Below are 25,717 nucleotides of genomic sequence, written 5' to 3'. Positions count from 1 at the left end.
GTTCTAAGTGCTTTTTCACCTTACTTTTGGCCGCATAGCTATATTCATGTTTTCATGTTGCATAGAGGCTTAAGTGTGCGACCAAAGTCTCTAATCTTTTTCCATTTAGGGGTCCGTTTTTAGTATTAAATTTCTTTGAGTCTTGTTTGCTTGTTTTGTGCTTAGTGACTCAAGTGATTCTATTTACTTAGCACTTAGGCAATTGTGTGATATTTGAAACCTTTTACAAGTGTATCTTGGCAAGGATTGGCCTTGGTATTTAAGAAGTCTTAAAGACTCACCTCGCCTAACTTGGAGGTCCACTTGTGATTGATTTCCTCTACTACACTTTATTCAAGTTGCATAAGTTCATTCAATCACCATGAGTACATATTCTACATATAGTCCTAGGTTGCATAAGCATGGTAGTCATGAGTTGCATCATACATTTCATAGTGACATTCCATTCTTTGGAGAGGATATAGGACCAATATCATTTAGAGATTGGATGTGGGATACAGAGAAGTTGGTGCAACCATTGTTTAGTAAATATAGTTAACTTAACATTCTTAGGCATATAATTTCTAAGTTTATAGGATGTGCATCCGAGTGGTGGCAAGAGAGGCAGTATAGAGTGAAAAAGGGGAGAAAATCATGCATTAACACATTTTCTGAATTAAAAGCATGCATGTGGAAACATTTCATTCCCCCTTCATTTAGGATCACTAAAGAGCAACAGTCTATGATAGAAGACTTTATTGACATAGGTGATGCATTCATCCAAAATCTTGCTAAGTTTTCTAGACTAGAAAAAGATTTTAAGAACAATTTGGACTTGCTCTTGAGTGAAAAAAGAGAGAGAGAAAAATAAAAGCGAGCACGAGAGAAGCTTGAAAAGTTTCGAGAGCTTGATATGCAAAGAGTAAAAGAAAAGCTTGAGAAGCTTCGTGCTGAGAAAAAGAAAAGAGAGCAAGAGGAATATGAGAAAAATGAGAAGAAGAAAAGAGATAAGGAAAGTCTTAGAAAAGCCAAAGAAGAGAATGAGAGAAAAGAATTAGAAGAAAGAGAGAAAATAAGACAAGAGCGTGAGCTTGAAATACAATTACAAGTGGTAGAGTTAAAAAGCATTTCAAAAGTAAAAGGGGAACTCATTGTTAGGGATTTGGTGTACCATCCTTCACCAATTCCTTCCATGAGGATCAAATTTACAAAGGGAGTTCTCCCATCTTTAAACTCTTCTCACTTTGTCATTAAATCTTTTGTTTTGTTTCCATCTCAAACATTTTGTTCTCCATCTCATTCACTTATTTCATACTACTCATCATATTGTACCAAAACACACTTTGACTTTAAAACTCTTTTCAAAAATCATCTAAGTCAAAGTATAAGACATTTTGTGTGTGAAGTGGGCCTATTATCAACCTTTTTCCATTTTATAAGCCCATTTTCACAAATTCCACATTCTTGTATGTTGCATGGTCTCCATGATTTTAATGCCATTTTCTTTGATGACTATTGCATATATGTGTTTGATCCTGGTGGAACCTCAAATTTGGTTGTTGTGAACCTTAAACAACCCTCTTGATCTGAGGACAGATCCTCTTCAAGAGGGAGGGTGATGAAGGATTATCTTGTTTCCTTTTAGAGTTATGAATATGGTGAAGTTGTTTAAGAAATCTTTTTAAAAATTCCCACTAGACATTAAGATAGAATGTTATCTAGATGTGAAGGTTCATTTCTCAAGCTCATGAAAGGAAGAAGAGAGTTGGATTCAAGCTTAAACACACACGGCAATAACAACACTAAAGAGCAAAATGAAAGAAGAAACAATAAAAATGGAAAGCATAGAAGATGAAGAATGGAAGAAGCACGCCACTCATAGGGGGATCTAAGCCAACCAAGCCCTAGAGATGAGTGATAGTGCCGCCACTTGCAAGCAAGATAAGGCAAAGGTGAGTTCACTTCTAGGAAGGAGAGCTCACAAAAATTGGTGGTTGAATGCACAAAGTGTATAACAAAATGATCAACCCTTTTACAAGACAAGGAGCACCCTTTAAATAGGAGTTCATAGGGGTCCTTTAGCAAATACAAAAACATGAAAGATGATTAACTAGCAAACCCTAAACCTAATGTGAGAGTGAGTCTTGGCCAAGTGAAGGGAGATGATTGGTAAAGGCATTCCCATGAGGATTCTAGGCCAAAAGAGGAAGGAGACCAAGTGACCTTCTAAGGCATAAACCACAAAGGCAAAAGGACACAAGGTACATGTCTACTTTTGCTTTTGCTTTATGTTTTTTGCTTTCCTCTCTCTTCCACTTCATCTAAGTGCTCCAATCACCAAGTGCCACCTAGCCATGCTCTACTTTCTCTTAATTACCTACAAAACAAGACAAACAAGGATTAGCATGTTGGCTTAAGTTAATCTAATCTTGGTCAAAGGTCAACTTTGGATCAAAGTCAACAAGTCAACCAAAATAAATCAACTAGAAACCAACTTAGGGAATTCAAACTAAAGTAATGCAAAACAAAGATAAAGGTGATGGAATAGAAGACTCCCCTCTAGACATGCTTCTAGTGATCCTTCTTGAGGGAGCTTCTAAGGAGGTGGTCATGCCTTCATCAGAGGGGATGATGTGATCCCAACAAGGCTTATAGCTTGGGCAACGCCTAGGCCCAAATCATGCTCAAGGCCCAATCCATGGCCATCATGCACCTTCAAGCCCAAGCCCATCAAGAGGCCCAATAACAAAGAGCATGCTCAAAAAGATCCAATTGGGGTTCATTCAAGATGGCCCAAACCTACATGGGCTTCTCACACTCTTCACATGGGCCAAAGAAGATGTGAAGATTTGAAGAGGTGTCTCAAAGAGCAATAGAACAGCAAAAATATTGGCCCATTTTTTAGGCTTTGCTTTCTAGAATAATAAGTCAAACAATGAGTAGTTGAATTGATAAAATTGGGCTTGACTAAGCCCAATAGGAGATTTGGCCATAAGCTATCAAAAGAGCCAAGGTGGACTAAGTGGAAGTCAACACTTCTTCTTACACCTCATGGATCCAAAGCATCCAAGGGTTAGGAATGCTTCCTCCTTTTCCAAGGCATCATCCAATGGCCAAGATCAAGCCTTCTTCTCCAAGCTAGCATCAAAGGCCAAGATGCTTTCTCCTTCTCATCCAAGGGTCAAGATTCCTCATGTGTAATTGGCTTGAGTATAAAAGCCTTAATTTTTCAGCATTGTACTCACTCTTGAATTTTTGTGCAATAGACACTTTGAGTTGAGAACACTCCTCACTATTGCCACTTGAGAGTCATCTTTTAAAGAGCTTACTCTTTTTACCTCTAGCCCCCTTCCTAGACTAGAACCACCTCTAAATCATTCATCCTTTCACCTATCCATTGCAAGCAAGAGCCTACAAACTTGCCTTCCACTCTTCCATGCTTCCTCCATCATCTCCGCTGCACTTGGAGCTTCATGTCTCCACCAAGCTTCATCACAAGTCTCTAAAATTTTCCCAATTTAGGGTCCGTTTTAGTGTAATTTTTTTCTTGTTTTGCTTTGTGCTTGTTTGTGTGTGTTAGTGATCTAGTCTCAAGTTATCTTCTCCATTTATTGCTTGTGTAATTGAGTGAGCATTTAAGTAAGTAGCAAAAGTAACCTTGGCAAGGACAAGCTTTGGTACTTAAGTAGTCCAAGTGACTCACCTCGCTTACCTGGAGGTGAAATTGTGAAAGTTTTTTCTTACTCCACTCTTTGTCCATGTTCTTAACTTGTCAAGATCACCATGAGTACCAAATCTCCACCAAGAAAGAGAGCTACTCGCCATAGTGGACATCTCTCATAAAAAGAGGACCATGATCTATTAAAAGAGAACATCTTTTGTACAAGATGTAACATTTTGGAAAGTACATGTTTTCTCATCATGGACAATGAATCTTGTTCTAATTTTTGTAGTACTAGAGTGGTTGAAAAGTTGAATGTAGCTATGTTACCCCATCCTAAACCTTACAAACTTCATTGCCTAAATGAAGATGGGGATATCATAGTTAAAACTCAAGTGAAGATACAATTTTCCATAGGGAACTATAAAGATGAAGTTTTATGTGATATTGTTCCCATGAATAATTGTCATATTTTATTAGGAAGACCGTGGCATTTTGAAAGACAAGCTATCCATAATGGTCTTCCTAACAAAATCACCCTTTATCAAAAGAAAAATAATTTATCTTTCATCCTCTTACCCCAACTCAGGTGGCTACGAATCAAGTACAAATGAAAATCAATAGGGAAAGAGACTAAAAAGAGAAAGAGGAGAAGGAAAGAAGAGATAGAGAAGAAGAGGAAAGGAAAGAATCTGACAAAAAGAGAGAAAAAGTAGAGTTTGAGAAGATAGAGAAAGAGGAAGAAGAAATCCTACTCAAGAAAGGAGTGCTACTAAAGGCACCTCTCACCCCCACAATTCTCATTGAATCAAGAATTTTAAAGGGAGTGCTCAAATCTTTTAACTCTTCTCATTTCATCAATCATTCTCATTTTTTCAACCCAATCTGTACTTTTACTGAGTTTTTTAAGCCAATTTCCCTTCCTATTGTTTTAAACTCCTCAAAAGATTTTGCAAAATCATACTTTGAGTTAATGTTGCCTACTAGGTTTGAGACAACTCGAAGTACACCAAATTATTTTGGTGAAGTAGGCCTTATTCATTTTCAAGTAACTTTCAACAATACAACAAGACCTTATTCTTTTGTCCTCTACTATAGATATATTCTTGCTTATCAATTAGATCTTCCTTATGAGTATGGTGTTCATTCCACTTTCAATATATCTGATTTAATTCCTTTTGTAGGATCCATGGATGATGAACATCAAGATTTGAGGACAAATCCTTAGGCCTGCATGCATCTCAAGCCCAAAGCCCACCAAGAAGCCCAATAACAAGAGGCATGCTTAGAAGGATCCAAATGGGATTGCCTCAAGAGGATCAAATTCATCATGGGCTTCCAATGCTATTCTCATGGGCTAAAGAAGACGTCAAAATATGAGAGCACACATTATTGGAGCATTAGAGTAGCTTTTATTTTAGGCCACATGTTAGGCCATGTTCTAGAATAAAAATACTAAAGTACTTTATTGTTTAGTCTTCAAATTGGGCTAATGCAAGCCCAATTAAACCTTTTGGCCGAGAATGTGCTTGGAGGCAAGGATTGGTGCACCTTTGTGTATGCAAGGAGAGTGTGATTGCCACATGGCATTAGATCCCTTCCTCCTTTGCATCAATAAAATTATATTATATAAAATTATTATTCTCTATTTTGTTATTATTGTGAATTAATATTAATCAATAAGTTATATTATTTGTTAGTATCAATTATATAGTACATGGTTATTAATTTTATTGATAATACGTAATCTTGATTTTCTGATGAACAATCCGTGATGGGTTGGATTGTTCAGTGAATGATTTATGATGAACTTGAATATTCAGTAACCTTGTTGGGAGGTCCTTGTCTTTGTTGCTAAGGATATAAAACTGGTACCTCATTAGTTAGTTTCATTAGACGACGTAAAAACTTTTTATAAGATAGGTTTTAGAATAAGAGATGATCTTAGTTTAAGAATGAGAGATGATCTTTAGGTACCAATCTTTCACCTACTTTCCAATAATCCAATAAGAAGGTACACTCTCATAATATACTCTTTGAATATTTGGAACTATTCAATTAATTTAGAATTTATTACTCTTTTATGATTGATCTTTCTTATGCAAACTTAACAAAAAAAAAATGTTATGACTAAAATCTTATATATCATTTAAAATTTATAAGAGTGATTTTATTTTGTTTACTAGAAAAAAATACAAATGGGAAAAAAATCTTAAAGAATAGATTTATGTCTATTTAAATAATCATAAAGTTATATAAGGAAGGACAAAAGAAAGTAGGCAAGTCAACAAAGAAAAGAGATGCGCTTGAGATATATATTGACAGGTTGAATCTGGCTGCAATAACGTCTAAGAACAAAGATTAGAATGACCTTGCAAATTGTAGTACCAATCACACACGATAAGGCGATTTTTTAGAAGAGTGTGCAACCGTCACAATTGCATCTCATTGGAATATGTAATGACTTTTTTACGTAATTTTTAATATCTAGTTAGTTCGATGAAAACTTTTTATCTCATACTATTTGAAAAAACTAATTAATATGTTTAAAACAGAAACCATTATTTGCATTCCTAAAATATATATAAGAGATATATAATTTTTTAAAAGGATTTTGGTATATATATATATATATATATATATATATATCATAATTTTCTTCAAAAAGTTGTTATAAGTTATGATGTATTTGTAATCCTAGTTATCAACTACAATATTTACATTTGTTTTCTTTAATTTATTCGTTGAGATGTATTTAGAGAGACTTATAAAATGGAAAATATTTTAAATGCACTTTTGATTAAAATGATATTATATGAATAGATTTGATGTTAGAATATTAATATGTGGAGATTGGAAAAATAAATTTTAAAACACATATAACTTTTATTATTTAATTCGGAAATGGCTAGATTAAAGTTTAGATGATTTTTGTTATTTAGTTTTAATTATTTGCTTAAATAATATAATATAAAGCATAAGTTTGATCAAGCAAATGTAAATATTATGGTTGAACAAACTTTTTTGTTTGTATTTGTTTGATAAAGTTTTACTTGGATAAGTACTGAGTATACTTTTACTAATAAACGATAAGTCTTAAATATTTTTTCTACAAAAATAAATGTTTATTTTCTTGTTCAAAGAATGTTTAAATTTCATTTCCATAAAGAGGATCAATATTTGAAGTGTCTAGAAAATATTTATAAATTAACTATAAGTGATTCTGTTCAAATAGTTTAGCCAAAGTAGTCGAGTTCAAATAATACTTGTATCTTACAATATTATTGGACACTTGATCAAGTTAATTAAGAACTAAATGTAGTTTGAGTGTTTCAAAGAATCAATATAAAATAACACGATTAATTTTCCTTATGTCTTGTATCTTTGTATGTCGTGTTATTTATCTACAACTAAGCTAAGAATTAGATTATTTTGCAAAATCAAGTTTTAAAAAAGTTTTAGATAATGTGTTTGTTACGTTGAAGTTGTAAGAACTAGAAAATGCTAAGAGTAGGAGTAGACAATTGTAAGTGAAGCTCAATTATTTTATTATTAAAAGCTTGAGTTATAAATAAAAAACTAATTAATTGAGTTATATAAAACATATTTTTTTTCTCTTCCTCAGTATTTTCTTTAGAAATCTAATAATTTAATCCATCCTTTGAAGACCAGAGTGCGTCATAGCAATCTTGGTATAGGGTAATCATTCTATTTGATCAAAGTTTGGAAAAAAAGTAAGTTCATCTTCTACCTTTTTTTTTAGTCAATTCAATGATATGCTTACATGTGTGGAAAAATTACATGCATGTGAATCTTTTGGGTTACTAACACAAAGAAGGTTTTTTACATTTGTTATTTAGGCTTTTTACATTTGGTATAGGTCAAATGTAATTGTGGGAGACATAAATTTACATTTGTTAAAATCCCTTACATAAATTTTTGTATGTTGGTTGAACAACAAATATAAATTAATGTCTTTTGAAGGTATAACAAACATAAATTCATGTCAATTAAAGAGACAGCAAATGTAAATTTTTTTTATTTTTTTTCTCAAAATTACATTAAATTTAAGTCTGTTACTACACTAATAGACGTAAATTTACGTCTATTAATGTGCTAATAAAAATAAATTTACATTTGTTAATGCACTAACAAGTGTAAATTTTTTAATTTTATTTTTATTGTTTTTAATTGAATAGATTTAGGCACGAAAAACCTAAAAAAAATCCATAACAGAATATACATTTTAAATATAACATTTTCAATAAATAATAAACATTTCCAAAGTAAAAATAAATATCCATTAAATAAAATGGTTAGTCTAACTTAAAATAAATTGTTAATCAAAACCTAATCTAAAAGTTAGAAGAGATAGATTGTTCATTGTCTTATTTGGATAATCTCCTCCTTTGATATAGGTGATGGATCCTCAAACCATACAATTCATTGAAAAGTTATTATGAGAGTTCCTCTAATCTTGTCTGGTTCTCAAGAAACCTTGCCTGATAAGTCACATTAGTCATAACTATTAAATTGAAGTCACATTAGTCATAACTGTTATATATTAATGGGATGATATGAAAGTTATAATTTTACCCTTGTAATAAGTTATTTAGTTTGTTGTTAGGTTTTCTATGAAGAGAACAAAACAAAATAATTAGGCAATCTTCAGGAATGATTTCTATTAATCACCAATGAGACCTACAATGAAGGATAAATAGTTAGTTGAATAATTACCATAACTTAAAAAAAAAGTTACACTTAGTAAGGCTAACACTTCAATGTATAGAGCCAAGTAAACAAGTCTTTGTGAGGTACTCATCCTTGTTTGCATATATTGTTAGATTTGAACCTTTGTATTGTTAGATTTTTTAATGGTTTGGGCTGATGAAATTCATTCACTTATGATTGGTTTTGCTCCATACTCATTATGTCTAAATACCTAACACAATGAATAAAGTTAAATGTGCTAATTTTAATGTGGTAAATATAAAAGACACATTAATACTTACATGCACCATAGTTGGATGATAGAAAATGTTAACATTTGTTCTATACCAATTACCTCCAATGCATTAGGAAAGGAAATGTAAAATGGGACAAAAACTTCAAGTCCAAATAATATATTCTCATTGGGCGAATTATTATATATTTTGTTCCCATGAAGTCATTGAGCGAGTAAATTTCCACGAGTTGCTCGATGAGCGAGTCTGAAAATTTTCTAGTGATTTATATGAAAAGCAAATTATGGGGAATTAATTATGATGATATAAATGTTTCAAAGAGGTAGTTCCAAGATAAATGGGTGAGATGTAATGTTTGAATGTTGTGACTTGTATGGCAATATCCTTCGTAAGAAGGAAGGATATGGCAAGTTAGTCTAATGTTATGCATTGGTTAGGAATACTCATTTTGAAGTCATTATTAACTTTACTAAACTCACAAACTCATAGAGAACGAGGTCTAGGTGGTAAAGAGCAAAGAAGATTCCTATAGCTGGTTCTAGGGTTGATACACCTTTTCTATTAAGCTATAGAAAATTTACACTATCATGAGGGAGGGTTGATACCCCTTTTCTGTTAACATTATTCTATAAGTTACATAGGCATTTGGAAAATAATCTAATTTTTTTATATAATTAAGAATATCAATTGGTTTATCATTTTCCAAACTTATAATTTCTCTTAAGATATTTAATTATGAAAATAAATTAAAACTATCATTATCCAACAAATTATCATGTTTTAAAGATTATTCAAAAGCAGTTTTCTTGTAAAAATGTACAATCTAGTAACTTATTTGTTAACACTACACAAAAAAAATATGTTCATATATTTTAAATTGTTCACATCTATCTAAAGTGTGGTAATTTTTTTATCTACAATATACAAAAAATAAATCAATTCTAAACAATTATTGAAGAGATTTTATAATTTCATTCTCAATGTTTTCATCAATTTTTTTTTCTTTTTGAGTCTAATACATTTTTCAATAAACTTAGGTTCTTCTCAACTTGATAGTAAGTCTTTTTTTTTCTAAACTTAAATTTTCTTTCTACAGAAACCCAACTTTGAATTACACTCAAATTAATCTATTATCTACCAAAATACTAACCACTTATCTAATTAATAATTTTGTAGAAAAATTCAGTTCCTCGTCAAAATATATGTAAAAAAATTCTTGACATTCGTAAATCGAAAAGTACAGAAAAACTAAACAGGACAAAAGAAATGCATTTCTAATTTTAGTACAAATCCAAAACAGAATAAAAGCTACAACAACACAAATAGAAAGAAAAAACATACTAATAAAAAATGAGGGTGAAAAATTGGTACACACGGATAATATGAGATTGAAAGAATGTAATCTGTTAAAACCCTAAAAGAATGACTCTTAGAAGAAAAGAAAGTAAGGAGAGACAAGAGAAGTGACAAAAAGATAATAAGATGAAAGAAGAAAATAGAATTATAAGAGAATAATAATGAATAATCATTATCTTCTTCGTAAACAAAATTATAATTTACTAAATAAAGATTTTAACTTATTAATTATTATTTTTAATACCAATAAATATTAACATACACTAATAGTAAATTAATTAAATTTTATTTTCAAACATAAACTTATAATAATATAATAAAATTATATTAGTAATAAAATATCTTTTATCTTTTTGAGATCTTTTTTATCTCAAACATAATTTTATAATTAATTTAACATAGACATAGCAGTACGTAAATATTATTTTGAGACTATTTTTCTTAAAATATTTTTATAATTAATTAATTAATTAGAAAATATTAATAACAAAAATATTTTTTAAGTCGTCTTTTATTGAAGACCTAATGCGGTTTAGCTTTATTCTTGAGCCCACACTATTTATCATTTAAATACGGACCAAAATTAGTAATCCAAGTTTTAGAAGTACTCGTACAGTGAATAAATAAATAAATATAAAGAATAAGTGTACAGGTAAGGGAATCTTTACGTTAAAGTAAAGCAAGGGTTGATTATTCAAATGATTTTGTAAGCTCTAGCACAATGGCAAGATCTTCTGAACAGGGGTGGGTATTCAGAATTGATTTATTCATCACAACAAAGATCCCAGTTTTTGCTGTTGAATGGAAGAAAAATAGATTATTTAGAGGGACCGAAGGGAAATAAAGTACACTAAAAAAATTATTTCGTTCAAAAATTAAATTTAAATTAAAATCAAATGATTCTACTTTAAGTTCAATAAATGCCAATTCCTTAGTTATTGGATTATTAGCCTTCCATTTGAGTATCGGTCAAAATAAGATATAAATAAAAAAGACTAAATATTTATAAAACGGTGGTGAACGAAATAAAACCGAACTTTTTATGTTGAAATTATGTAGTTGGTAAATTTTTCAGATATTTAAAATAATTCAATTGTTTACGTCAGCGTTATAGTCTTTGATATTTAAGGAACGCACCTACGCAGTTGGTGATTACGGTTCCGCGAGCGAAGAAAATGGCCTCGTGGAATTCGTTTGAACTCGAAGTTGTGTACGAGGCTCTGGGTTGGTTCGCTTTCGTTTCCTGGTCCATCAGTTTCTACCCTCAAGTCATCTTGAATTTTCGCAGGAGGAGGTACCATCTTCCTTTTCTCACATCCTCTATGTGTTTGATTAAACTTAAATATTTGATTATTATTATTTATTATTATTTTTAATTTAGTGTGGTTGGGCTCAACTTCGATTTCGTGCTGCTGAATCTGACCAAGCACAGTACCTATCTCATATACAACGCTTCTCTCTACTTCAGCTCTGCTATTCAGAAGCAATACTTCGACAAATACGGTTATGGAGAGGTTCCTTCTCAAACACACTTCAATTGTTTATCAATTAAATGAAAACGACAACGTTTCATGTGTGCTAAACTCTTCATGTCATGTCATGTCATGTCACGCTCTGAAAGGCAATTTTGCCCACATATGAGAATGGTTTTAATCTGAGAGAATGGTTTCCTCGATAAATTTCTTAGTATTCCAGGAAAATATGAAGAAAAAATGAAATATACTTTTCTGCATGGTAAAATAAACTTATTTCTAAGTTAAAACATTTAGAATTTTGGAAAAGCTAATGTAAAATAATTTATGATGATAAATAACTTCTATATAAACTAATTTTACTGTAGGAAAAAACGTATTTTTTTTTCTCTTCTAAAAATGGTTACATTGAAGTTTATGTAAACAGACCCTGCATGTATGATGTTTGAATCACAAATTGTCGTGTAAGTTTCGTTTATTGAATGTACTATCATTATCTTTAGAGTTGAATGAATGATGATTCCTGATCGATTGGCTAGTCTAGAAGTGGTTCATTTCGTGAGAACAAAAATAAGAACTGCTGTTGAAGGAGCTGTTAAGGACTCTTTTGTTGTTCTTTTTTGGAGAAAATTTTGATATTGGAAAATTGTGAATTGTTTGAGAGTTGAAGTAATATTTGTTGTGTGCATAAACATTTAGAGATCGCTGATGTGGTTTTAATTCCGCCTACTTCAGATGATACCTGTGGCTGCAAATGATGTTGCTTTCTCGATCCATGCTGTTCTACTGACGGCAATCACGTTGTTTCAGATTGCAATCTATGAAGTAAGAATGATATTGTTGAAAAATGAGAATATTCTTCGTTTTTGTTCTATGGACTGAGTTCTTGATTTTTTGCTGAACTTAGTAATTGTTTGTTTGTAGCGTGGGAGTCAGAAAGTGTCCAAAGTTTCTATTGGAATTGTCTCTGTAGCTTGGCTTATTGCAGCAGTTTGTTTCTTTATTGCTTTGTCAAATCATTCCTGGCTTTGGCTTATCTCCATATTCAAGTATGTTGTCCATGCTTATGTGGTTAATTGCTTTTGTTTCGTTCTTTATGGCCTTCAATTTAATTTCATAGAATATATGCGTGGATATACTTTTGGTTTTATAGCGGATGTTAATTGTTTTACTACTGGAGATTTGATATTGTTTATTCTTAACCAGTTTATGACCCCAATTTATGGAGCTCCCATGTCGTAATTTTTTCGATGCTTTCTTGAGACCACCTAATTCATCTCGAGCTGACATGCTATTCGCAGAATAGGAGAAAGCTTATTTCTTTTTCATCAATTACTAAGGAGATAATGTGGTCAATCTAGGCAAATGTTTTCTGTTTATTCTTCATTTGGGTTGGCAGGTGCACATAAAATTGAAGCTTTGGCTGAAAGTATTTATGTTCTAATTTGAGAGCACAGATGAATGAACTAATGTGTGGCAGCTTAAGAATATTGGCTATCATTTGAGAACCTTTATGATTTCTTATTTTGTGACCAATCTTATGAAGACATTTAAATTTTTTCATGTGTTGGGGTTCTTACCACCATGGCTCAGCTTATGGTATGATGTTAGGACAAAGCTTAGAATCTTCTTCTGTATATCGAAATACCTCAGATCCACCTTTGCTGTAGTGCTACAGTCCATGTTCTTCTGTGTTAATACAAAATATTAGGTTGCTTTAGTCTTTGGATGTAATTAATTTTTTTTTCTAACTTTTTTGTTTACATTTATTTTGTTGCAGCACAATTCAAGTAACTATGACTGTTATAAAGTACATTCCTCAGGTCGGGATTCTTTTTCAAATTTATTTGTCTTCTTTTCATCTTCAGACTGTTATTGACATATCTTTTTTTAAAGTAAAATTTCTTGGCAGAAACTAAATACCAATGAACCTATCATGTTCTTTTCCGATGTCCTTCTAGTCATTACTACTTAAAATCAATACCTTCCTGCTAGTGATAGAAACACCAAGTTATTAAACATAAGGAGTCAGATGGCAGAGGAAAGTTGGAACTCAATTCTTTCTCCTTTCATTGTATCCTTTAATAGGTTATTATTCCTGTAGTGATAGTTGGTGATAGTTGAAGCACCATTTTCTATTGTTGGCATCGTCCATTATTTGGGCTTTAGCCACATACTTCATGTAATATAATTGACTGGTATGAAATCGTGAGCTATCATACTGTACTAGACTTTTCCATTTAAATGGAAAACGTAACTGATCTAGCTCCAGATCTGTAATAATAAACTTTTAAAACTTGAATGGTTTGTTATTCGATGAAGTAGGCCTTATTTATCTCAATTATGTTAGTGTATTATAACAATAAATTAAAGGAAATTATATATCATCATTCATTTTTCTAATCTCTCAACAGAGTCAGGCCTGACTTGCTTTACATCCTCTCGCACTCCATGTGATTATGTGTCTTATGAATGTAGGCAGTTATGAACTTCCTGAGAAAAAGTACTGATGGCTTCAGCATTGGTAACATTCTACTTGATTTTTCTGGTGGAGTAGCAAACTATGGACAGATGGTTGTGCAATCAATAGACCAAAGTATGTCATTACTCACCTTCGTTAGTGATATTTCTTGTCATTTGATTATATATTTTCGTACGAACTTATTTTGAATCCCATCTTTCTAGATTCATGGGTCAACTTCTACGGGAATATAGGAAAAGTGTTACTATCTCTGGTATGGGAAGCTCTCTTGAGGATTATTTTACTTCTTTCTTGCGTTATAATTTTTTTTTTCTCCATGTATTTTGCGTGCAGTTGTGATTCAAATACTGATTCTTGTTTTGTTTTGTAATCTTTATTCTAATTTTTAAGTTATACTATTATTTTCCGTTGAAGAATGATTTCTTTTTTATCCAAAAGTGATAGCTCACTACTTAGTAGATGCCTATTGATAGAACTGATATACAGAAAAGCACTCTTATTACAACTGACTCTAAACCCTTACCATGTGATAGGGATTAGAACCCAAAACAACAAAGTACACAGCAGTCTCCTATGAGGTGTTAGAGAAACCTCACTCTCCTTAGCCCTTCCTATTCTCAAAAACAGAACAGCCCCCTCCTAGCTCCTAAACAGTCTTTATATAATGACTGTGACAGTTATAAATCATAACTATATTAACTGTCTAATTTCTTCCTTCTCCTATATACAATACCAAACCTATCAATACCAAACCTCTCCATGAGTTTCACCTTGTCCTCAAGGTGAAATTCAGGGAATTCCTTGTTGATGCAGGCAACCAATTCCTAGCTATTCTCCGTAGTTGGAAGATTTTGCCACGGAATCAAGACTTCTAATTCTCCTTGGCTTGTAGTCCGAACACCCAACGACTGCTCTGGATAAACTTCTAAGATATAGTCTTCCTTCAGCATAAGAGGTAGGTAGGGGTTGAGATACAACATAGGGTTGTATGGCCTTTTTCAGCAAGGATACATGGAAAACGGGATGTATTCTGCTGTGAGGGGGTAAGTTCAATTTGTAAGCAACTTGGCCAATGTGAGCAACCACTGGATAGGGTCCATAAAAGCAGGGACAAAGTTTTTCATTGGGTTGGAGCTTTAGATAAACCCAATTCCCAACCTAGTATTCCACGTCTCTATGATGATTATTAGCCTGTACACGATTATGATTTTGCACCTTACACAAATTGGTGCGTAACTCATTTAAAATATCATCTCTTTCTTGTTGCAATTGATTCACACACTATCCACGTTAGAGGGAATAGTAGTCCCTATAATAAACAAGGGAGGATCTCGTCCATATAGAGCTTTGAAGGGAGTCATCTTGGTTGAAGCACTATAGTTAGTGTTGAACCAAAATTCTGCCCAAGGTAACCACTTGGGCCATTTCTTTGGTTGGGAACCCATCATGCAACAGAGGTAGGTTTCCAAGCAACGATTGACTACCACTGTTTGACCATCCGATTGAGGATTGTAAGCAGTACTAAATTTCAGCTTGGTTCTTGCTTGACGAAATAATTCACACCAAAAATTAACAGCTGGTCATGATCTGATACAATGGTGGAAGGAAACGCATGCAATTTGACCACCTCGTGAAGGAACAGTTGGGCCATATCTGATGCCGTATAAGGATGTGCTAAAGGAAAGAAATGAGCATATTTCGTTAGTCTATCAACCACCACAAAGATAGTGTCCTTCCCTTGTGCCTTTGGAAGCCCGCCAATAAAATCCATAGATATATCAGACCTTACTTGCGTGGGAAAGGTAATAGCTGAAGCAACCCAGCGGGACCCAAGGTTTCTGTCTTATTACGTTGACAAACCTCACACTGCATCACAAAGTCTTTAATATCCTTCCTCGTACGCTCCCAGTGTACCACTCCAACAACTCTCTTGAAGGTCCGAAAATACCCATTATGGCCCCCCAAGGGAGGTTCATGTAAATCCTTAATGAGAAGTGGAATGCATGAATACTGACGTGGTAAAACCAATTTACCTTGATAGAACAATCTCCCTTTCCTCCATTCATAGCTAAGGTGAGCTTTGGAATCCACCACCAAATCCTGTATCAAAGAGGAGAGCTTGGCATCCTATTGAACCTCGGCATCCCAAGCTTCCCACTCATCTATTTAAAAACTAGATAGGGCCAGGAAATACCCTTTTCTGGATAACGCATCAGCAACTGTATTCTCCTTCCCAGGCTTGTATTGGACCTTAAAATCAAAGCCAATAAGTTTCGATGCCCATTTGAACTACTTTTCTGTTAACAACCTCTAGTCATCGAGGAATCTCAAACTTTTGTGGTCAGTAACAACTATGAAATGACTGCCCATCAAATATTGTTTCCATTTTTGTATTGCCTGAACCACTACCATTAATCCCCACTCATAAACTGACTTGTTTTGGCCCATATCCGATAAGGCCTGGCTCCAAAAGGCTAGTGGTGCTAGAGGTATCTATTTCAATGATGAAAGGTTTGGAAAAATCAGGGACGGCTAAAATTGGCAGTTGAGAAATAGTCCCTTTGAGTGCTTTAAAAGCTTGTTGAGACTCTACTCCGTTTAAAATCATCCTTATTTAACAATTGGGTAAGGGGTTTAGAAATCTTTCCATATCCTTGCATGAATCTACCGTAGTACCCTATCAAACCTAAAACTCCTCTTAAGGCTTTAGCATCTTTAAGGACAGGCCAACTTCACATGGTATTGACTTTTGTAGGATCTGCAGCCACCCTTTTGTCTGAGATGATGTGGCCCAAGTGCTCAAGGCTGTCCAAAACTGTACTTTTTCTTATTAATCCTCAATTTGTTGTTGCAAAACACCTTTAGAACCTCCACCAACCTCCACCAAATGTTGCACACGTGTGTTTAAATTAAGGCTGTAAACCATAATATCATTAAAGAAAACTAGCACAAAACCTCCTTAGAAAAGGCTTAAGAATTTCATCCATTAAGGACTAGAAAGTGGTTGGTGCACATTAGTAAGCTCGAATGACATAACTAAAAACTCATAATGATCATCATGAGTTCTAAAGGCAGTCTTCTCAATATCCTTTGCCCGCATTTGAATTTAATGATACCCAAATTTCAAATCCAACTTGGAGAAAACAGTTGCTCCTGTCAATTCATCCAATAATTCCTCTATTATGGGAATAGGGAATTTATTTGGAATGGTGATCTTGTTTAAAAGCCTTGTAATCGACACAAAAGCGCCATCCTCCATCTTTTTTCTTTACCAGAATTATTGGGCTTGAATAGGAGCTCATGCTAGGCTGAATAATTGTAGCATTAAGCATATCCTGCACCATATTTTTAATCTCGTTTTTTTGGTGATGAGAGTACTTGTAAGGTATAAGATTGGGAATGGAAGCTCCTTCTTGAAGATGAATGGCATGATCATATGTGTCTAGGAGGCAATCCCACTAGATCTTGGAATATTTCAGCATGTGATTCCAAGATTCGAAGCAATCCAACCGGAACAACAGACAACTTGTTGACTTCCCTTTCTTCCTGCCATTTGATCAGAAAATAAGAGCTTTCACTCTTCATTTCCTGTAGCAATCTCTTGAATGAAGTTTTAGATTTGGACAGGGTTGGGTCTCCTGTTAATATCTGTTCGCTATCACCTTTTGTAATAGTTAATCGTAATTGCCTGAAATCAGCTTTGACCTCCCCTACACTTGCTAGCCACTCCAATCCTAAAACAATGTTAGCCCCTCCTAAATCAAATATGAAAAATTGTTATTGAATCTGCAATCCCTGTAGATCTAGGAAAAATCCTTGGCACTTCCCTTGGCAATGCACCTTATGCCCATCTCCCACTTCGACAACAAAAGGAAGATTTTATTCTTTTCTCCGCCTACAACGTGCTATGAGTTCTAACGAAATAAAATTGAGATGCCCCACAATCTAGCAGAACCACTGATGTAAGATTATCTTAGTTCCTTTTAACATTCATGACTATGGTGATGATTTCTTAAGAAAGCTAAGTGAAAATTCTCACTGGATATTAAGATAGCAAGCTATCTAGATGTGAAGATTTATTTCACAAAGCTTTAGAGAAGGAAGGGATGTGTTGGTTCAAAGTAAAACGAAAAGGAAATGCCCATGAAACTTATAAACCCGAGATCAAACAAAGAAGAATAAAACATATAAAATGGAAAGAAGAAAAATGAGAATGTGAGAAGCATACCACTACAAAGGAGAGGCCATAGTCATGGATCCTTTGAAGATGAGTGGATGGTGCCGCCACTTGAGTCAAGGCTCAAGATAAGGTTTAAAAGTATTCACTCCCTAGGGAGAAAACTCTCACAATGGTTGATACACAAAGGTGCTTTAAATTCTTCAAAATATTCAATTCTTTTACAAGTGTTAGAGGTCCCCTTAAATAGATGCGTGTAGGTGCCTCTAAGCAAAAACAAATAGTCTCAAAGGGCTACATAACAAATAACAAAACCTAGCATCTAGAAGGTAGGTCAACAAAAGAGCACATGCACACCATCTAGAAGCCTTCTCGGCAAGGTGAAGGCACTTTCTAGATGATTCTAGACGTCTTGGTGGCCAAGGCATGTGGTCCTCCTTTCTAGATGTTTCTAAAAAGCTTTGCTCCTTCTCTCTCTTCTGCATGTGCTCTCCAAAAGCCATCCAAACGCGCCACTTGTCCTTCCTTGCACCACCTCCTAATCAACCTACAAAACAAGTAAAATTGGATTAGCATGGTGGCTTAGGTTAAGCTAATCTTTGAGTTAACAAGTCAACTTAAAATAGTCAATCAAGCTAACTTAATAGAATTCAAATTAAATAATTCTAAACAAGGATAAAGAGGGAAAATCCTCCCCTTTTGTCATGCTTCTTGTCATTCTCCTTGGGACGGCCTCCATTGTGCTTGGTGAGGTGGTCATGCCTTCATCAACCACCACCTTCTCTGTCTCAATGGTGCCCCAAGTTGCAAAACTTGCGCACTGCCTTGAAGGCTATTGAAACCCTCTATCTCCTCCTCAGTCATTAACATGTGCAATTGTTTATTTCTGCAAATATGGTTAGGCCTGAACTTTTCATCACATCGAAAACAGAGGCCTCTTTTGATCTTATCTTGCAGCTCCACCTTAGATAGCTTTCGAAAAGGAGCGCCCCTTGGATGTTGAAATACTCCCCACTGTACTAGTTGTCTCTATGGTCTCCCCTTTTCCTTTGTTAAGCTCAGTCGATCCCCGTGAACCACCCATGTCTCTAAAAAAAGTTCTAGTGACCGAATAAGGCTTGTAGCCACTATTGACCTTGGTCGCATTAATTGTTCCCTCTTTTGAAGATACTCGAATCTTGTACTCCACCATCTGAGCCTTAAGCATCAACTCAGCAAGATTGCTGGGTTCATATAACTTCACTTCAGCTTTAATTTCCGCCTTCAATCCGTTCAAAAAAATCCCCACTAAGTAATCTTGCTGAATACCCTTCAAAAATCCTGCTGTTGTTCAAACGGTTCTATATATTTTTCCACAGTTCCCTCGGGTTAATCCAATCAAGATTTCGAATGGATTTTTCAACATAGTGGGTTGAAACCGACATACCACCGCAACCTTGAAAACCTCCCATGTAGGCTTTGGGTTGCAAGTCTCCCACCATTGAAACCAATTTAGTGCCTTCCCCTTCAGAGCCACCATCAGCTTGCATTCTTTCGTCATCCCTGACATCCTTTAGCCGAAAATATCGTTCTAATTTGTTTGTCCACCCATATGCTTCGTCCCCTGCAAAAACCGGTATTTCCAGTTTCCTACAACGTGAATGAGACGAGAGTGGGTCTCTTTCATCTTCTGGTAGCTGTTCCGTGCGACCATTTCCTATAGAAGCTTCGTCCAAGGTTTTCTCTCCACGTGATAGCTTTTCCACCACCACTGTCAACCCCTTTATTAGATCTTCTAATCTTTGGAAACGATAATGGCTTTCATTTTCAGTTCTATCATGATCTTGAACATTTCTTGCATCATCTTTTCCAACCCCTCCAATCTTGATTCCATTCTTGTATTTATCAAGCCCTACGTTCCTCTCCACACCACAGCACCAAGATTCCAGCTCTGAATAGCAGTTTGATAGAACTGATATACAGCAAAACACTCTTATTACAACTGACTCTAAACCCCACCAATGCGGTAGGGATTAGAACCCAAAACAACAAAGTACACAACTGTCACCAATGAGGTGTTCGAGAGACCTCACTCTCCTTAGCCCTTCCTAATTCTCAAAAACAGAACAGCCCCACCCTAGCTCCTAAACCGTCTTTATATAATGACTGTTACAGTTATAAATCATAACTGTATTCATAACTGTATTAACTGTCTAATTTCTTTCTTCTCCTATATACAATACCAAACCTATCACATGTATTGAGAAACCAATTTTTCATTTTGCATAGATCTAGGATGGAGCTTGTGCCTGGTAAGTTATGCTTGTTTATTACGTCAGTCAGACACCGTTGCTAGAGGATTTTGTGACATTGTTTTTTGTGTAACACTCAACTGCAGGTGTCTGTATTCTTCGACATTATCTTCATTATTCAACATTATATTCTGTATGCCGGTAATAAAACCTCCAAGTCGGATATTACTGCGGAGCATGAAGATCAAATAAGAGAGCACCTTGTCAGACCTTCTGATCAATCACCACCAGAGAATGCGTAAGATACGATTTGCTTCATAATGTATATTAAACTTCCTACTTGTTGATATTTGTGTCGAAATCAAATTAGGATGTTTTTATTGTCCCATACATTAGGTGCACTTTATTACTGGGAACTTCAATAACCAGTGTAAAAGTTTTAAGAATTATTGCCGCGCATTCTTTTGTACTACTTTGTATCATAAAGTTACGTATGATCAAATGACTAGCATGATATTAACCAAGCTACTGAATTTTCTAGTGGTGTTTGTGGCTAACGATCAAATGAAAAACAGATGCAGTACCCAAATAACTTCACATCAAAATTAAGTTTTCAAAAGCCAATTTCATTTAAGTTTGATGGTAATATAATAGTTTTGTTTATACTTTTTATACATAATACTATGCGCACGTTGAATCAAACGATACCTCTATTGTAAGGAAGATGCCCCACTTAAATAGAATGCTTTGTACAGGAGAAAGCATAAATAACATTCTACCAGTAATTTCTCTGAATTTTTTTAGTGATCAATCTGTTGGTTTTGATCTAGCAAAAATATGACTTTTAGGGGAAATTAAACTCTCAAGTCCTCTGTCACTAACAGAATGTATGTGCAAATTGAGTAAGAGTAGGAAAAAGTGTTTCATTGTTTCCAATTTTTTTACCTTAATTTCCCCCTTACTTTTTCGTGAAAATGATGATATTCAACAGAACAGAAAATTTTCACTCCTTCATATTAAAACAATAAAAAAAATAATAATACTTTTATTCCATTATGCTTCATTACAGTTCATTTCATATCATCCCTTGTTTTTCCCAACAATCCAACGAAAAGGTATTATTTATCAGGCTGTTACTTCCTGCACCGCGTGTTTTCTTTCTGCACCCCCTAAATTTTAAAATCTTTTTTTCACAAGTCAAAGTAAAAACCTTAATAGTGTATTTGGAAGAGATAATTTAAGAGAATAATTCATTTATTTGAAGAATTTGAAATATTTTCAAGAAAAATGATATGTTTTAGATGAGTAAATTAAAAGAAAATTCAACTTGAGAAATTTTAAAAAAGTATTTCAAATAACTAAACTATTAAAATTTTTAATTTACTAAAAAAATGAAATTGAAAATTTTCAAGTTATGAAATTGCTTATTGGTTAGAACAAAAAAAGTTCACAAATCCAAAAAATTTAAGTTAAGTCAGGTCAGAAAGAAGATTGAGACGAGTCGATTTGAGCTGAAGGTCAAGGCGAGTCAGCTTGAGCTGAAGGTCGAGTCGATTCGGCCTGGACTGAAGATCGAGCTGAGTAGGCCCAAGCCTTAGAGAGAGCTGAGTTGTGTTGGGTCTTAAGTCGGGTAGAGTCAACCCACTCATAGGTCGATTGAGTCAATTTAGGTTGAAAGTCGAGTTAAGTCAACTTGAGGTCGAAGGGCAACCGAGTCAACACAGATCAAAGGTTGAGCTAAATTGGCCCAAGTCAAAGGTTGAGATGAGATAGCTCTAAACTAAGTCAGTTTGGCCAAAGGTTGAGCCTAGTCGGTTGTTGTCGTAGGTTGAGTCGTGTCGGTTTGGACTAAAGGTCAAGTCGAGTCGCCTTAGGTCAAAGTTCAAGCATAGTCAGCTCAACCGAAGGTCCAAACAAGATGGCTTTAAACTAAGTCAATCTTGATTGAAGTTTGAGCTAGGTCGGCTTAGGCTGAAAGTCGAACCAATTTTGCCTATACATAAAGGTTTAAACTAATCTACCCTAGTTAAAGATTGAATCAAGTTAACTCAAGATAAATCGATTTGAATCGACTGAGATGGAATCAATTAAAATTATGTCAAGGTCAAATCGATTCGAATTGGCTCATATCGAATCGGCTGAGGTCAAATAAGCTCAAGTTGACTGGAACCAAAAGTCGAGACAAATTGTATCGATTAAAGGTCGAGAGAAGTTAGACTCAAAGGTAGAGTTGAGTTCGTCGTAAAGTATAAATTAAATTGCTTTATTCAAAATAAGAAAATTAAAATCTAAGATATTTCAATTATTTATCAAACTAGTTATTTAAGAAATGAAGAGAATTCAATTGCAAGTAATTCAATTAAATTTCAATTTCTTGGAATTGGTGAAATTCTTTATCCAAACACAAATTTTTCATAACAAATGTTCTAGAAGGCATTTCTAGATCAAGAAATTCTTTTTTGAAACACTCGTTCCAGAATGTATTTTTTTCTACCTTTCAAATTGAATTTTTCAGAATCTATTTTCGGATCTAAAAATAATTTCCGAAATATTCAATTCGGAAAATAATAATGAGGAATAGTTTTGGAATTCTAGATTATGTGGGGTGTGAAGAAGCATCCAATTTATCATCTTAAGATTGAGTGCACGATTTGAGCCTCATTCACCTTTTTTATATATATTTTTGGTAAATTTTACTTCTAACACGCACATTTTCTTTGCATACCCCCCACAAATTTTCAAAATAATCATTTTACCTTCTGAAAAAATAATTTCCAGAATATATATTTCTGAAATTTTACTGGAACAAGCTTTTTGGAATTTTTAAAATCAGATTTCCAGAACAAAATGTCCAGAATTAGGAGTTCAGAAAGCATTAAATACATTCTAAAAAAGGTTTAGGATTTAGGAATTGTGGCAATGCAATTAGTAATTCTGGGGATCCAGTAAGCAATTTTCATATTTCACTTGCAATCAATTTATTTCATCCCTTCTTTAGCAATTTCCCTTCGATGTCTACAATCGAAGTCCCATATATAGAAACTTCTCATTTTGTCCTTTTTGGATTATGCAATTTGGAAATAAAAAAATGACTTCCATATTTTGTAGTCCAAAAGCAAAAATTAACTTCCAGAAGTTGGTGAGGGTTAAGAAAAAAAATGCTTTGAGATTAGACATTTCCAAAGTAATTTGGCTTCTGAATTGCATAATCTCAAAGTCACTTTCATATTGTGCAATCCGAAAGTTTTTACTAAAAGGAAAAAGTGATTTTCGCATTATACAAGTCAATTTTTACTTTTGGGTTATACAATCTGGAAGGGCAAATGATTTTTTTATATGAGGGTGTATAAAGAAATATATAGAGGTGTAGGAAGAAGTTGCCTAGAAGAAAACCTCTATCAATACTTAATAATGGATCTATTAATACACACGATTCACCTTTGGCAGGTGTTGCACTCCCATATTTTCTCCACGCACCCCACAGGCCTGGTGAAAAGACATTTTTGGCCTTATTGAAAAAACAAACAAAACCCTACTTTTCCTTTTCTTCACCTCGTTTTCTTTCCTCTCCCTTAGTAATAGTCACATCCACTCCATCCTAGTGTTTCGTTTAGTTTTTTTTCAATGGAATGTATTTAGATTCTGAAATGTATTATGAAAATGTTCAATATGGAATATATTTAAAGGATAATGATACTTTAACCTACATTTTTTGACTCACTTTTAACTCACTACTCTCATCATCCTTAGATCATTTATTTTAATTTTTTGTAGTTCTGTGATGTGATGATCTAAGGGTGATGAGAATGATGGGTTAAAAGTGGGTCAAAAAAAGTGGGTCAAAAAAAGTGGGTTAAAATATCATTTTTCATATTTAAAAATCATATTATGAATTGTGCATTTTAGAATGTATTTCTAGATTTGAATGTACATCTTGAAATCCACACTCTGTAATATATTTAAATTTTTTTACATGTTCTAAAGTTGGAAACACTTCCAAAATGCACATTCCAATGTGTTTAAAAAGTTGCATTCTGCAATGTACTCTTTCAGAATATATTTTCAGGGGTGAAAATATATTATGAATTATATATTTCTGAACATTCCTGGATTACCCAACCTAGAAAACAAATGTACATAAGGCAAAAACAAACATTTTTCAAAAGCCTACCTCTTCAAGCTGTGCAACGACAACAATGACACTCTAAGGTCTAATAGCTAGTCAAGGGTACGATTTCACTCTTCGATTAAGAAACAACCAAAATAGAGCACATGAGGGTGCAGTTGTTGCTATGAGAGGAAGGAGAATGTTGTTGATATGGAAAAGGAAGGAAAACACAATTGTTGCTATCGGAGAGGAAGGTGGACACAATTGCTGTTATGGGAGAGGAAGGTGGACATAGTTGCTCTTATGGGAGAGGAAGAAGAACACAATTGTTATTATGGGAGAGGAAGGAAACATAATTACTATTATAGGAGTGGAAAGAGAACACAATTGTTGCTATGAGAGAGAAAGGAGAACACAATTACTATTATGGGATGGGAATGATAACACACTTACTGCTATGAGAAAGGAAGGAGAACACAATTATTACTATGGGAGAAGAAGGAGAACACAATTTCTTCTATAAGAGAGGAAGGAGAATACAGTTGTTTCTATAAGAGATGAAGTAGAACACAATTGCAACTATAGAAGAGAAAAGAGAACGTGTATGCTATTATAGAAGAAGAAGAACACACTTGGTGTAATGAAAGAGGAAGGAGAAGTTGCTATGTTGCTATGGATGAAGATTAGGAGGAAAAGAAAGAAAAATAGAGTTTTTGTTTATTTTTTTATTAAGGTAAAAATGTATTTTCATTAAGCTTATATCTGCAAGTTAAAAGTATAAGGGTATAGGAAACACCTGCCTTTAATTTTAGTCTTCCTAGTATAAGCACTTCTATAAGAATTAGATATCTTTAATCCAAGATTCTCTTTGGTCTCTAAAATAAGTCCCATTACATTTCTTACACATCTTTACATTTCATCAATAATTTATTTATTTAGATATAATTTTTTAAATATAAAAATTAATAAATACCATTATTTTTGTGAAATAATTTTAAAATGGAAAATAGAAGTTAACTAAATTATTTGACATAATAATAAATAATTAAAATAAATAGAGAGTGGTGAAAATAAATGAAATAATGTAATTATGACAACTTACACACTACAAAAATATCTAATTTTAGTAGGGTTTATCAGTTGGGGTTATAATAATGTCCAGTAAGAAATAAATATAATGGAGGTTTTAAAAACTCTCATTAAGTTTCAGGGCTTTTTAAGAAAATCCAGTAAAATTTGGATCTCACCTTATATCTTTTCATTTTCCTTTTCTTTTTGTAAGTTTAA

General features: G+C 33.7%; 1 protein-coding gene across 1 annotated transcript; it reads left to right on the top strand.

Moving 5' to 3' along the window:
* The first annotated feature begins 10,995 nt into the window (after positions 1–10,995).
* On the top strand, positions 10,996–20,850 carry LOC114183995 (cystinosin homolog). Its single transcript, XM_028071224.1, has 8 exons — positions 10,996–11,254; positions 11,342–11,474; positions 12,168–12,257; positions 12,357–12,481; positions 13,213–13,255; positions 13,911–14,028; positions 14,118–14,167; positions 20,469–20,850. Exons 1-8 carry the CDS (start codon positions 11,136–11,138, stop codon positions 20,622–20,624), a joined length of 834 nt encoding a protein of 277 aa, XP_027927025.1. The 5' UTR covers positions 10,996–11,135; the 3' UTR covers positions 20,625–20,850.
* The last annotated feature ends 4,867 nt before the right edge of the window (positions 20,851–25,717 follow it).

This window comes from Vigna unguiculata, chromosome 1 (assembly GCF_004118075.2).
Source record: "Vigna unguiculata cultivar IT97K-499-35 chromosome 1, ASM411807v1, whole genome shotgun sequence".
Taxonomy (NCBI): Eukaryota; Viridiplantae; Streptophyta; class Magnoliopsida; order Fabales; family Fabaceae; genus Vigna; species Vigna unguiculata.
Note: the sequence above shows the minus strand (reverse complement) of the source record. Positions and strands in the feature narration are given on the sequence as shown.

Excerpts from the sequence above, each read along its gene's own strand:
- LOC114183995 (XM_028071224.1), top strand. The coding sequence starts at position 11,136 with ATGGCCTCGTGGAATTCGTTTGAACTCGAAGTTGTGTACGAGGCTCTG. Across the intron at positions 14,029-14,117 it reads TGTGCAATCAATAGACCAAA|ATTCATGGGTCAACTTCTAC; the intron begins GTATGTCATTAC and ends CCATCTTTCTAG. Across the intron at positions 14,168-20,468 it reads GAAAAGTGTTACTATCTCTG|GTGTCTGTATTCTTCGACAT; the intron begins GTATGGGAAGCT and ends ACTCAACTGCAG.